Source organism: Merops nubicus, unplaced genomic scaffold, assembly GCF_000691845.1.
Source record: "Merops nubicus isolate BGI_N331 unplaced genomic scaffold, ASM69184v1 scaffold18734, whole genome shotgun sequence".
Taxonomy (NCBI): Eukaryota; Metazoa; Chordata; class Aves; order Coraciiformes; family Meropidae; genus Merops; species Merops nubicus.
Genome location: NW_008603804.1, coordinates 72,012 through 87,346, shown reverse-complemented (window position 1 = coordinate 87,346; position 15,335 = coordinate 72,012). Strand labels below are relative to the sequence as shown.

The following is a 15,335-nucleotide window of genomic DNA, read 5'->3' as shown; positions in this document are numbered from 1 at the left end:
TATTCTTGTCTCCCTTCGCTTCTGCTGGAATATTTCCTCCCTGAGGAATGCCAAACCCTTAATCACCTGTTTGCACGGCCATGCTCTGGGAGAAACTCCCAGCAAGGGGGAAGAACAACAAAGACTTTTTTGTTTATTTGCTTGTTTGTGTGTTTGTTTGTTTGTTTGTTTGTTTTAAAAAAAAAATTTTCTTCACTCCTCCTCCCTCCCCACAATAAAATTAGTAGCTATGCTCAGAAGGCAAACTTAGCAACCCAAACAACTCTTAGAACTTAGAACTTTGTTCTCCAATTTATCCTTTTATACAAGCTTCAGAAGCCTAAACACTTGAAACAAGTTTTTCCATTCCATAAAAGTAGGTGCCTCCTGTAACATGCTCTGGGTTTCTGACTGTTCAGCTTTTTCATTGGTTTTTCAGGCAATGCAGAGATGCCAACTCCACGACATTCTCATTTGCCATAGATCAGCACTTCCTTTAAGCAGGCAACTCTTGCTTTTGACAACAAATATATTAAGCACAATGCAATAATCCACAGCTTAGTTTATCATTGTAGGAAGCAAGCACAGATTCCACAACCCCATGATGATAAGGTCTTTGTATTATCTACCCCACCTTCCTGCCATGTTGTCTGCTGTCCAGATTCTAAAAAATTTAAATTAGAAAACAAAGAAATGATACAAGGAGTCAAAACAGAAGAACATTGTGGCAAGGCTTGCTTTCTCTTCAACCATTCTTTTTCCTTCCTTTTGTCCTCACCCATTCCTTGCGTTTTGTCTCGCCTCACTGCAAATGAGTATAAAATAATGATCCTGTGAATTTGTTTGGAGTGCAACAGAGTCTGCTGATGCAAGGACTCAGATACGGACTTCTGTTCAAACTACAAAGCAAGAACTGACTCATAAAGGCTGCTCTTCTCCACTTCTTCACACTGCCAATAAGGAAGTCAGGCCACTTAAAACTACTCTTATGTTAATAATTTGACAGCTATCCCTTCCTTTGGCATTACATCAACTCAATTTAATTTTGGAGTTTACAGCTTCACTGAGGATTGCTGTCCCTGTGCAAGAAGGAAGAATGGTGACAAGTGATTTGCATAGTAACATTTCCACATAATGCAGAAACTATAATCAAATCTATCTTTGAAGATACTGCGATATCGTGTGTTCTTCTCTGCAAAGCTTTTCAAGTTTCCTGCCTAGGCACCACAATACGTTCAGCTATTTATTTAAAATTTTTTTCTCCTTTCCACAGATCATACATATTTCAATTTAAAGAACTGAGAATTCTATCATAAACCTGAATCTCTCCTCAGTCAGTCTTGACTTTCTCAAACATGATGCGCATCTTTCTATTAACTTTTATCTCGCTCTACAATATTTCCCTAAATTAAAAAGATACGGATCTACCTAATTCAGAGATTCTGAATTTTGCTGTACAGTCAGTATTCTCTTTTTTTTTTTCTGAAGACATATCCACAAGTTGCATCACATTATAAGATGTACCTGTTTCAAGGTTTAATTATTAATTTAATTTGTAAATTGAGTGATGCAGTGCCGAGGTTCCATGAGCTGCTAAGCACTCCTGCCTATGTGCAGTTCCACAGCAGTGCTTCTCTCCTGGAAACACCTTAGGATGAGTCACAATTTATTTGTGGAAAATATAATAAAAATGTACATTCCCTTGTAGAACCAATAAATTAAGATTATTGACCTAAGAATACTGATATCGATTTTAAAATTATGTAGGCCTGAATCAGAACCAAATGACACTGCTGCTTTGAGTACCTATACAAGTTCAAAGCTCTTTTTTGGAGGTTTTTTTTTTTAAATTATTTAAAACCTGCTTTTTGTAAGAAGTTCAGAATTCATCTTTAAAATTCAACTTTAAGATTATAAAATAACAGTAACTGAAGTTGTTTAGAATTTAATAACATCTACATTTTCATAATAGCTGAAGAGACTCAACTGCACAAATTCAGTTTCCAGGAAGTTGAGAATACTTGCTGAATAAGTATTTTCATCTCCATATGAATAGCAACCAATTATTTCACACGGGATCTCTGTGTCCCAAACAGAACTGAGGTATCTTAAGAGGTTCAGGTTGTACATTTAGTGGGCTTTGGAAGTACAAAATGGCTTTATCACAAGGTACATGGAAGAGAAGAGCTACCTTTGAGCAGAGATGAAACAGCCTGTGTATTTAATAAAGCTCTTACAGTCATCCCTTGAAGATGCAGAGAATAAACTGTATTAAGCTGACAAACACTTATTTTTAGGTTACTGTAATTCATATGCTGACTGTACACATTTTGTATTGTATTCTCATACCAGAAGACAACACGTAAAATCCTGGCTCTAGGGAAGTAAGAGTTTTCCCAGTGACTTCAGTTAGTAGCAGAAGAATTTTAACTTCTAACTCTTCAGAACCTAGTATAATATGATCTCCTAAAGCCGTCATGCTATGGATGGAAAAATAATTTAAACTTGGAAGAACTGTTAAGATGAGCTTTGTTGCAAGGCTGGAATTATTTGCTGATTAAATTAATATGCCTAAAAAACTCTTTTACATAGACAACTGCCAAGAAACACCTTTGCCCTGAAACCATCAAGATTAGTTGCAGCCTTAAAGGTCTTTGAAATGAGTTTCTCTTTTGCCTAGCACCTGTCAACACCTACGGGCTACCTTACTCTTTTGGGAAAGCTGAAACTCTGAAGATGATGGCCCAACTTACACCGACTACTGTTCTAAAACCTAAAACTGCTCATCCCCCGTAGCTGCCCGTGTAACACACGTGGCCAGAACCCTGCAGGCAGCACACTGCACAAAGCCAACCACGCGGCGCGGAGTCGCTAACACACACGCTGTGGCCCCGCTCGGACGGGAACCCCGACAGCCCAAGAACTAGAACATTTGCCGAAATACAGAAGTGCAGTGCAACTACCTGGAAGAAGCCCAGTATATCTATCGGCAGTGCTTCCGTATCCGTCCCTAAATTACCCTGTTACCCAACTGTGTATTAGGACCTATATTATCAGACTCAGAAATCTGCTATAAGAAAGGAGGTAAAAAATGATTTGAACATCTATTCAGCTGAACGAATTCACAGTGACTCTGTGAATATTCAGCCAAGAACCTTAAATCAGAGGATGCATTTTGAAAGAATTTTACCAGAACTACTATTAAAACCCAATTTTTTCTTGAGGACTTTTCATACTATGAACTGATGCAAGGTCTTAGATGCAGTACAGAAATGTATCTGCTACAAAAAAAACAGTATGAACAACGCTGGTTCAGTGGAAGTGTAATATAAATCAGGCTGACCATTAACACCACGTTTAAGCTGGCTTACTGACTTTCTATGCCAAGACAGTTTAAGACAATAGACACCACAAGGATTTGTCTTAGGTTTTCATATATAAAAGTAATGTTTAAAGCAAATAAAATATAGCTCAGTTTTCGTAACTCTATAAACTGCATAGCACAAAACAGGCAGAACAGACAAATATTCTGTTTAACTGGCATGGTTTGCATATGACTTGCTGTAACTAGTGCCCACTGAATACAGAAAACCCAGCTCGCTGCACAATACTCAACTGGAAGTGCACATGCAAATGCTTAAACCAACCAGCTCCTCAAGACAAACAAGTGTATAAAGTGTGTCAGAATCAGGACTCATGGAAGGAAGTAGAGACTGATGTGCCTGGACTTGCATTCTCCTTTTTCAGCATACTCAGGTAAACCCAAAAAAGGACTTATACAAGAAGACAGAAAGATAATTGCATTTTAAGAAAAATGTTAAATAGAGTAGGGGACAGGTTTTCTACAATAAGCATAAACAAATTTGACTGCTACAAGTATAGCCAAAATTGAGAGATTACAGCATAACTCAAAACTTGGACTGTGTCCTGTCTGAAGGATAACTCATGGCCATCATCCAAAATCAAGTTAAAGATGTTGCAAGAGTCACTAAAAAAAAGCAAGATTGCTAGTTATACAGAGGTCTCCACTACAGCATTTTGGCTTTACCTTTCTTGACTTGAGGTACTTATGGATTCAATGGAATCTTAAGCATTAGACAATCAGGACCCATTTTCCACCTTAAAATTTATAAATTACAACTTTTTTAAAAAAAATCACAGCATTTTCACACTTTACTTCCTTTTTCCTTTCTCACAGGCCATGCAGTTTCTGAGAACAGCTTGATCAAAGCATTACAACCCATTCCGTCCACAAAAAGACAGCTACTTTGTTGCCAAAACTGAAAGCAAAAAAAATCTAAAAGAGACCTGTGGCCTGATACTTTCAGTTAATGCAGTTTAGAAACACAAATAAAACACAGGGTTTTTCAACATTCCTACAAGGTGTTGTTACACTGAAAATTCCCAGTAGCCATTTCTCAAATGGAAATCTTTGGAATATTATGTGCAATAATTACTCATCGCAAAACAAGTCTGGCTTGTTTCACTAAATGCTTGCCCAGCAATACTCAAATTGCTGGTTTGTTTTTATAACCTAGTTTATTTTTCTTGTCCTGTTTTAAAACGTTTTATGCATACCGATATTTTAAAGTATGGATTATAGTAGACATCTCTGTCTCAGCCTAAGTATTACAGTAAACAGGAGTGCATCAGTTTTGCTTGGAGTTGAATTAGAAGTCTTATCTAAAATGAAAACATTTCTGTAGGCATCTTATAAATACCATTAAGTGCAAGAAGTGCACATTATGACAAAAACAAATTACACCCAAGCTCCACCCTGACATTAAAGAATTTATGGGAGCCAAGACAGCCACCCACAAAGACACTAACATACAGCATCAGCATTACAGCCATCCGCCAGTACAAGCTGACTTCGGAGTGGAAGTTTCACATCAGTCTGTATGACCCTAAAGAAGTCAATTTTAACATTTTTCAGAAAGTTTCAGGATACAAAAACTTATATAAAAAATCTTTAAATGTTCATTAATAATTACACAAAAAAACCTACTCCTGTTTACTGGTTTTAGAGATGTCATGTGCAAAGAAGTGAGTTGAACTGCCCAAAAGCTTGAAGAAGTGTCAGTTAAAGCAGATAAAACTCCTCAAAATTTGCATACACAATCATTAGGGAATACAAGTCATTAATTATGTTTTGATTTCCTTAAAATTACGAACAAACTCTGAAGTCACATACCAGTTTTAATTCACATTTACTTAACAGTTACTTAGTCCAACTCACTTTATTCCTGGAAGCTTCAATAAATAGGAAATGAAAAACAACTCAGGGAAAACTTATTTACATTTACTTTGGCACAAGAGCTGAAAAATTTCATCGAACCTTTCATAATACTCCTGGCCTGCTCCTTACACAGAATGAAGAATTTAGATAGAAGCTCTTTTAAATGAATATATAAATTTTGGACTCATTAACTTTTTAGTTGAAGGTCACTTCTATAGGCCTGTTTGAACCATACAAGTACTGCAGCACAGGTGAATAATGGGGGAGAAATCCATCACACCCTGCTGAGCCCTGGCTTAGTGAGCACACTTTGTTCCACATTCTTTCCTGTCTTTAACTGTCTGTACCACAGGCACTGGTCTATTGAGACCAGTACTTACCACTTTCCCATTAATCCAACATGCCTACGAGTCGTGCTCTCTAAACACCACAACCATTACCAAACAACATCACCCTCTGGAACAGGTAGGCAAAGCCAAAAGAATTCATGTGCTTGCACTCTGGTGAACTGAGAGCCAGGCAGGCTATGGCAAGGGCAAGCAACCTGTACAAACAAAAAAAAAAACCAGGATCCTACTGCTTTCATTACTTCTAATCGGTATTTTCCAATACTAAAAATACTGGGTTTGTGTCCGTTTTCTTACCTGTACCACTGATGACTGCAAAGCTGATGGGGGAGAAAAAAAGCAACAGGCATTAATATTAACAGAGTTTGAGAAAAGTAAAGTGTTTTCATTTTTCTTCCTCACATGCCATGTCCACATGCTGTGAGCTATGCAACACGTTGGATTATTTTAAAAATAAAATTCAAAGGAAATTATTTTTTTACAATACCTCTCTATATCCATTTTAATTTTACATTCAAAGAAAATCAATTTAACATATTCACTAACTGTCTTACTTTCAAATCACAGATGCTCCTGCACACAACCAGGAAGCTAACCTGGCTTTTTAAAATACATCTGCTTTCCACAGTTGGCCCTTTTAAGATGATGCTATACTGAAAATAACTTTGTTAGCTAAAGATTAAACAGAAAAAAAAATAGACAAAAGTTCCAATGTACTGAAAAATGTTATCTCATTGTTAATATTACAGTAGGCCATCTTTAAAAATCAGATAACCAGATTTCTATGTAGTAAAAACCCAAACCTCCCGATTTTTAAAAAGAAAGCATTTATAGCAACTTTGTAGATTAACTGCAAGAGCAGAGAACAGCAGAAGTTGGTAAGTATAATAAAAAATTAAGGCGGCTGAAACAGTACAGATACTGTTGGTCAAGCTTTCAGGCATTTCAACATGGGAAAGCTAAACAAGGAGAGAGATGGTTTTTTAACCTCAAGCAGCAGCTTTCCCCTGTGCAAAGAATTAAGCAAGCACCTATGTACTTTAAAGCAGGATGGGTAACTGGTGAGGCCCAACAGTACCATCACATCAGAACTGGAACTGCAGGTACTACAGACACTGCAGAAAACAAGTAGGAGCCTCAACACTGAAGAACTGTCTCTTCCATAAGATGAAGAAATAGGAGCCAAAAGAAAAATCTACAGCATGGAATGACTTAAAATTAAAAGGGCTAATTAGGCAAAATTATCTCCATAGAAACATTTTAAATTGCTATGAGCAGGGCAAGACATCATCTGGGAAGAAAACGAAAGCCTAAGCTCATGCAGCATTTCATGAGGGAAGTTCTCTGGCAGCATCAGAGAAAGTGGCTGAGCAGAAAGGGGTCAAATACAAAATCATACTGGGGTGCAATCCATGGCCAAGGAGATGGACCTTTCCAACAGCCTGGAGTCTGTCCTCAGATTCAGATTTGTGAGCTTGGTTACTTTTGGCAAGGGGAAGGTGGAGAACAGCCATCTTAATTCTAAACATTTGTTTAAAAATAAAACAACATGCCAGGTTAAAAGATACATTTATATTTGCTACAAACCTCTTGATGGATTTGCTTAAGTCCCTCCAATGATTTTTCGTTGAAATAATATGTTACAGATCTGTAAAGGTATACAAAATTTTAAAGACTGGTTTCCTAATCATGCTATAAATAATTTGTCTCCCATTACTCCATTCTATTTTCAAACAGAAAAACAATCATTTGATTTCCAAATTACGCTCCACAGAAATATGCAATATGCAATTTTAAATAGTTAAGCAAACATAATAATGTAAATTCTTTCCTTATCATATAGCAAACTCATTCTTCAAGGACAATAAAAAAATTAGTGTCACTTACTAATAACATTATAATCAGTAATACATCAATAACTCTTTTCAGCTCAGTTGTATTTTTGGATTTTAGCACTCCCGTGATTACTCCATTGAATATTTCCTACTACTAAAAAATGCTCTGTATCTTCTTCTCTAACTTTTCAATGTACTTGAAGAGAGAAATCTGAAGACTAATACAAATTCTTTTAGTAGACACTGCTGGCATACACAATTCGTAGTTGTTAATAATTAAAGACATAAAAATCAATGCATGTTTTTGATATCTATTATTTGAATTCAACTTAGTATATCCAGCTTGCACAAACAATGACAATATTAAATCTGTTAAGATGTTACCACTTTAGATATCTTTGATGACTACATCAGAATGTTCTCAGAAGTAAAATTTAAAAGGTTAATCAGAGAATAATTATCCAACTTTTAGAATGAAAATGACCCAGAAAGTCGGGGGCCGGTGAGAGGGAATGTTTAAATGTATTTCTTCAGTGTACATAAATCTACATCTCCTGCAGAAGTGCATTTACAGTGAAGTTTGCACACTGGAGTTCTATTTTCCACTGCCTTGAACTTAAACAGCCACTCATCCTAATTTAAGTCATACTAGTGTAAAATTCTACTGTTAACATAACTTCCAAATCCTAGTTTTTGCAATAAAGATTTTCAACTGTTTTTCACATGTGATTCTTGTGAAAGAAAGAGCAGGTAAATCACAACATTAAAGCAAAGACAACTCCAAATAATTATGTCAGTTACGCTAGGTACATCACCTCTAATACATATGTGTCTACACACATATATACCTATATATGTATCTCACTATACAGATTGAGATCTCTGGACCAGCTTACAGCAGCAACAATTAGATCAGCCCAGCTCATCAAGCTGCTCAAGGAGGTATTTTCCAATACTGAAGACAAAACACTGTCCCCTCAATGGGAAGGCAGCCTACATATGTGGAAAGGGGGGTTAATCTACGTTTAAATGATACCTTGGAACTCTCCAAGTAAGGCAACAAATGTTCTCACTTTCCCGAGGACGAATTTAGACTTAAGGTTATAATATCACTGAATAAAATGTGAGGGCTTGGCATGACCGATCAAAACAAACAAAAATTCAATGGAAAAGAAGCTCAGTAAGATAGAGATTTCCATAATTATACCCAGGAAGCTTTCAATAGATGCGACATGAAAGGAAAATTTATAGTCAAGATAATCTTGCATTTATACCTATTCTTCTCTGCTGCTAGTCTACATAGTGCATGGGTGATCTCAGCACATGCAAGAATTGCCCCATGGCGTGCGTGCAGATCTGGGCCCACTGATAAAGGCAGAAGTCTTGGCAAAACTGAAAGAGATTAAATAATTTATTTTTAAAAAAAAACAAAGCACAGTGACAGATCACAGTTCTAAATGTCATCATGTCTGCCTAGAAATAACATGGGAAAACCATTTCTGGAAAGTCAGGCCAATATATCCTAGCCATGACAGGAAAAGCAAGTTCTAAAACTACAAATAAAATCTGACAAAGTGTACTGAACTGCACCAAGAAGTTTTGTACTCACAGATCCGTGCTTGTTTGGAGCAAATAAAATAACATGCTTGCTATTAGGCATTGGGCTGGCTGGGTGGTATGGGAAATGAAGCTTTTACTTCCATGGAATTTTACTGCTGCATAAACTGCCACCTTCCTAGTCCACTCTGGGGAGCCCAGGTGAGATCTGTAGCTACAGGTTCTCCATGCTGTCAGCTGCTGCCCTTCAGCCACGGTAAAAGGCAGTGAGCACGTCCTCAGCATCTGGAGTGGGCTGAGGAAAGGGGCCTGAATTCATGCTAAGGAACGTTTGATTACAGAGACAACAGTCAAAAAGGATTTCTTCTGCTTATGTCAGACTGGACAAGACAAAACAGATCCCCCCACCCTTTATGACATCAAAGTTGTATCACCAAAGCAAAAGCTTGGAATTTGAGGGCTAGCTGCCTGAATTGTTGCAACAGAACTACACCCATTTATTCATCTTGGGACTGGCAGAGACCAGTGGATAACTGAAGTCCAGCCCCCTGAGAGAAAAAAGATCTGGCACTATTTTATAATTTTTGCATAAAAAATGAAAAGTGGCGAAGCTATTCATGTCACTGCACTATATCAAGTTGCAAGGGAAATCGATTTTTATTAAGTCATGGTGCACATTAAATCTTAACACATTTTTGGTGCCTAAGCCAGAATGCTCGATATGGCACGTTACACAGAATTGATTTGTTACCTACCCACATCTGCCATGTATTCAGGAGCCCGTGGAGTAAGGTTATGCAGAGCTTTGGCTGAAAGTTCTCGAATAACACTAAAGTTGAAAAAAAACATTTTTGGATTTTTTTGGTTTAGTGATTTAGTACAAGCAATGTATTAAAAAAACATAATGTCAAGAAGGGACTCCTGTCCCCAACCAAAACAAAAGACCTCAACAACATTAAAAATTGCCATATTTTCTGTCCATCCTATGCTTCCCCTCACCACCCACTGCAAAAAAAAAGCCAACAAACCAAACCAGTGGCCCAAACAGACAGCCTACAGCTAGCTTTTAGCTATGTGAACAGAACTTATTGCTGAAAGAGACAAAGAAAAACCTAAGTGTGGATGGTAGAACCGGAGGGCTCGTTCTGTGCATTGCCAGGGACGCTACAGTAAACTACTATTATTTCTCATGATGCAAACTATTATCAGTGCTGATATAATCTCATTTTTGTTATATGTACACATTTTAATCTTCATGAATACTGAATATGACTAAGCACCCTCTCTATGCCTGAAATCTACTTTAATTATGATAATTGTACAGTGATGGTGTTTACCCCTCACATACACTATATGCCATATAAATGTTCTTTATTAATCTGTTAACAGATTGAGGTCATGGCAAAAAGACAAAATTCATAAACACGTTTTAAGTGACAATATACTAAAGAGGTACAAATCACATCAGCTACCACTCACACATTTTCCATCAGTCATATACAGTTGCAAAGTCTAATAGAAGTAAAATTTAAAAAAATAATCTAGGAAAGCATGATATGCAGAATAGTCAACTCTTGGATGTTAGTAATTAGACTTTAGGGACTTACCTATCCCAGTTATTAATCTTCTTGTCAACTAAATGATCGATCATTGGCTTTGTATACTCAGGAAAGCCAGCAATATACACACTGAAAAAGAATGTCCATATGGAGAAAGCACAGAATCAACATCTCTGTGCTTTTTAACACAAGCTACTCCAAAGATTTAAATCTTCTTGTTTTACAGCAACTAAAAAATTACTTAAACATGCCTTCTCCCAAATGAGATGCAGCTGAATGAAATAACACAATAGGAAATATTTTACAATTATTGAAAAGACTTTAAATTACTTTTTCAGATTCTTTACAAAAACTACCATACATTAAAAAAAGCTTGACAGCAATGAAAAGCTAAAAATAAACATTCAATTCCTATTGTTACATTCTAGAAAATCTAGATGTGTGTATTAACTTACACAATTATTTCAGGCTGCAGAAATGTATTAATTATTTAATCTACACTACACAATAAAATTAAGTTCTAGAAATGCATGAAATTGAAAATATGAAATATATTCATCTTCATAAATACAATGATCCAACTTTGAACATGGGCTTTCAATTTGTCCTTTCTAAAAATGAAGCACACACAAAAAGTCAATTCTAACAAAAAATATGTTAAGGCTACAAAGTCAAGACCTAAGACACTAGGGAACACCAGAACTAATTATCTAGGTCACCTGCATAATTACCTAACTTTACAGCCACACTCGCTTTCCAATTTTCAGAAGCATCTGCTACTGAAAGCTAAGGTCAACAGAAGTGAAATGTTTTTTCAGTACATCTGATGTATGTTAAATAATCTTGGAAAGCTAAACAATCAGTAGAATGTGTTTGTGTTAAACTGGCATGCACAAAGGGATGAAATTAAGGATATGAGGATTACACCCTAGTTTCACCTTTTTTATATCTTTCAAGTGATTAACTTTGCAACCATAATAGTGTTCCATTAATATATGTCTGTGTAATTAGAAGCAAAATAAAGACAAAAAAACAAACACTGTTGCTTGTTACCGAGTTGGTATCTATGTAATTTATCAGAAGAGTCAGAATCCTTAAATCCACAGCACAGACCTCAGTCACTTGTGCCAGTACAGGGTACAGAATTACTATTACTATCCACTACTGCTACGAGTCCTAGAGGGGGATTAGACAGTTGGTTTAACTGGTTGTTGATGCTAGCAGAGAAACTATAAAGTTCATTATTCTTTGGTTCCTTTCCAGTTCTGGAAGAACATACAAGTTCTCTTTTCTTCTTTGTATTTGCTTTTTAGGTCCTAATTTTAGCACTCATCATTCTTCCCAACCACTTTAATCTGAACTTCCATGCCCAGTTCAAAGTTGATCTCTTGGGCCACGTCTAGCTCAGTGTCACCTTCAGTTTTAGTTTACAACTATCTTTAACTACAGTCCTCGTCTTTTGTACCCTGCTGAGTATTTAACGCAAGAAGCCTTGGATACATGTCTAGCCTTCCTGATAATGTTGCTTTTAAAAGGATTTTTGCATCCCACCCTACTTAGATTAAAAAACTTCAGCCTTAACCTTGCTTTTACTGAGCCTGACTTCCTGGAATCACATAATCTCTTTACTATCAGTTCATACAAAATGGGTTTCCACTACCTTCCATCCTCAGAAACGGATCATGATACTTGAGCTGAATCCTCCAATGGACATCAGCAAAAAATTTCAAAAGTGTGAAAATCTTGCATAAAAATATTTAGATTTGACAGGATATATATAAGCAACTATTTATACATGCACTTTAAAAAATATATCATATACATACTTAAAACTATATATGATACAGCCTCTCTACAAGAATATCTCATCATTTATTAACCAAACCCAAATTCAGCTGCAGACATTGATGTACCTTTTTCAAGCTTTTATTGCTCACAGGAATCTAGCAGCACCAACCCTCACACCTGCACGCCTTCCTTTCACACCACGCATTACACTGGCACACAAAGTGTCCCAGGATTGTTTCATCCGGGTGGGGGAAGGACAGCTAAAGATTCTACATCTGGAATATGAACCTCAAGCAGCTTTTTCCAGCTACATAAACAACTACACCACCTTAAGGCATCCTGATCAGAAAAGTCCATTCTTCCTACCACATCATAATGATACATGTTTTCTGAGCAGCCAAATATGCTTATGTACTTTTCCTTTGATGTTACGCAGACAAAAATAAGGAAATAATTAAGTATTGACCCAAGTAATTATACCCTGCTTGAAAAGCAAAGTGGTGAAGATTTTTAAAAGTAAAATAATTAATGAGATGGCAAATACTTTACAAAGAAGAGTTTAATTAATAACACTGACCACAGTTTCAAGGGATCGTGCTACTAACTGCATAACATTATTTTTAAGGAATTTACAATTCTATTCTTTCTTTTGCACAATTTAAAGAAAGGCACAAGAGTGGAAGAAAGGAATCAACAGTAAAAATATTTCCACTTCGGTAAGTAACGCTTCTACCAAACCCCTGAAAATCACATTAAAAGGAGTAATAAATGAGCATTTGGGAAAAAAACCAAGCAAACAATTAATTCAGCTCTTAAAAAGTACAGAGAACATAATTAGTCTCCAAGCCAAAACTATAAAAGAGAGAAAATAAAAATTGCTTTGTCAATTTGGAATATTTTTCATTTTCTACTAGTACAAAAAGCCAGAGTTTGAAGAAGCACACTGACACCCTCCAGCCACCGATTCCCAGCCAGTGCATTTCCCCACCTTGGCTCAGTAGGCGGGAGCTCTGGGGAACAGTGTAGGAGGGGCCCTAGAAGGAACAACAGTGTGTAAAAGGGGAAGGTGTGTACACACTGAAATGGGTATGCACAAGGAGGACAATATGGAGGTGGACAGTGTAATAAAAAGTATACATAGTCAAGGAGAGGATAGAGGGTTCCAGTGCAAACCATCTTAAAAAACTGCTCATTGGGAGTCACAAAGCTGGCAGCAGAGCATGAACCATCCTAAACCAGTTTGCTCTTTCTGCTCTGCAAGAATATAATCTCTTCAAGCTGTTCCACCTTGCTGGCGCCTGAGCAACGTGTAACTCCATGGGGCGATTTATCTGACCTGTCTTAAAAGGGTCTGAATCACCTTCTGGAGGTGCCTGTCTCTGCGTTGGCTATGGAGAGAGGCTAGACACCTAGGCTAGACAGTCTGCCTTAGACAACTAAAGCTAGAACCCAACCCTCAGTCTTTTTCATCTTCTCATGAGGAAGTGCACTCTTACATTCATTTTAGTCATCCTCTGCACCCAGCTTGCCTCTGAATTCCACTGACTTCAGCACTTGTATTTTCAGAGAGCTGACCAGACCGGAACACAGTATTCCAAGACAAGCCTGGATTTACACCAGCACCATGCCAGTTTCAGTATTTCCCATTGGACTCTTTACAGCCCCCATGCTGTGTGACGCACAGAGGGACCAGCTTGGGTTTTCAAACACCACCCCATACTGTGGCTAGATTTTCACTGAGCTATCTATGAAAAACATAAGCACTCATGTTAAAGGTTTTGCACAGATAATAAATTCAACAGCTTGTGCAAGGTATATTTTTTAATGGGTATTAATTTTTTTACCCACATCAGAGTCTATCTGCCATCAGAACAGCCCCTCCTTTTAGTATAACTCTTGAAAATCCCCTAGACTTCTGATCTTGACCAGCTTAGATAGTTTTCTGACACATGCAAATATTGCCTCTTGGCTGCTCCCTCCACATAGACAAGGAAATCATGGTCACATTTTCACCATGCCTAATGCATAATAAGCAGTTTGATGCAGAAATGAGAAGAAGAACATTTTAATTTATTCAAAACTAATAGTAAATAAACAAAGATCAGTAAGGTGAAAAATAATATCAGAAAAAAATCAGATAAATATTTCATTAGGTAAAAGACTTGCTTCATGTTTAGGAAAACCAGTGCTTGGAAGCTTACCTTATAGTCAGATAACAGTTAACTCTGTTACCAACAGCAAAATAATCAGCTGCAGTTAGAATGTCTATGCCATGTGGAAAAGTGCCCTATGAACATCAGAGGGAAGAGAGAAAGGAATAATAAAATATTATTTAAAAATATAAAATACTTTTCAAATAGGCCATGTTATTGAAAACCAATCTTCTACTACTCTCCAAGCACTTAAAAAAAAATAGATTTTCATTTCTAATTTATAGTAAAATCGCTTGTATTAAAGATATAAATGATATTGGATATATAAAGAGCAAACTACCTGGCTTCACTTATGAGTCAATGATAAGCAGTCAAAATATATAGCAGCAGGTAATAAACTATGCAATAGCTATCTTAACACCTTCAAATCATATCCAAATGTGTATTTGGTGAATGCATGACTATGCATGTACACAAAATATTATTTCTCTAAAAGAAGGTTTAGATAGATGTAAACATGTTTCTTTACAGATGTAAACATGTTTTCAGTTTATGTGAAGGAACAAGTATCTGCTGTGAGTTTTACAAAGTATAAAATTAGAGATTTAGAGATTAGCACTATGAGCTGCATCACATGTAGAGTATGCAGCAGTTCAATTCCTTCTCTTTGCTTCTACTTACACAGATATCTTATGACTTATTTATTTATGAACTGTTTTTAGAAAAGAACACTGATTCACAGCAAAGCCTGAAACATTGAATCCTACCAAAGTATCGCACTTCTGACACCACTGCTCAAAAAATTCTGGTTTTAGAAGACAAAGTAATTACCTTTCTAAATTTGCAATTGCCACCTAAAAATTTGCCTTTTAAAATAA

General features: G+C 36.6%; 1 protein-coding gene across 1 annotated transcript in view; it reads right to left on the bottom strand.

Annotated features, from left to right (window-relative positions):
* TBCD (tubulin folding cofactor D) overlaps positions 1-15,335 on the bottom strand; it is a 116,758-nt gene that overhangs the window by 29,473 nt on the left and 71,950 nt on the right. Inside the window, exons 17-22 of the mRNA XM_008938810.1 lie at positions 14,506-14,591; positions 10,565-10,645; positions 9,713-9,786; positions 8,675-8,792; positions 7,153-7,213; positions 5,863-5,885 (exon numbers count right to left, since the gene is read on the bottom strand). Of these exons, the coding sequence (XP_008937058.1) occupies positions 5,863-5,885; positions 7,153-7,213; positions 8,675-8,792; positions 9,713-9,786; positions 10,565-10,645; positions 14,506-14,591 (443 nt within the window). The remainder of the gene's footprint in view (positions 1-5,862; positions 5,886-7,152; positions 7,214-8,674; positions 8,793-9,712; positions 9,787-10,564; positions 10,646-14,505; positions 14,592-15,335) is intronic.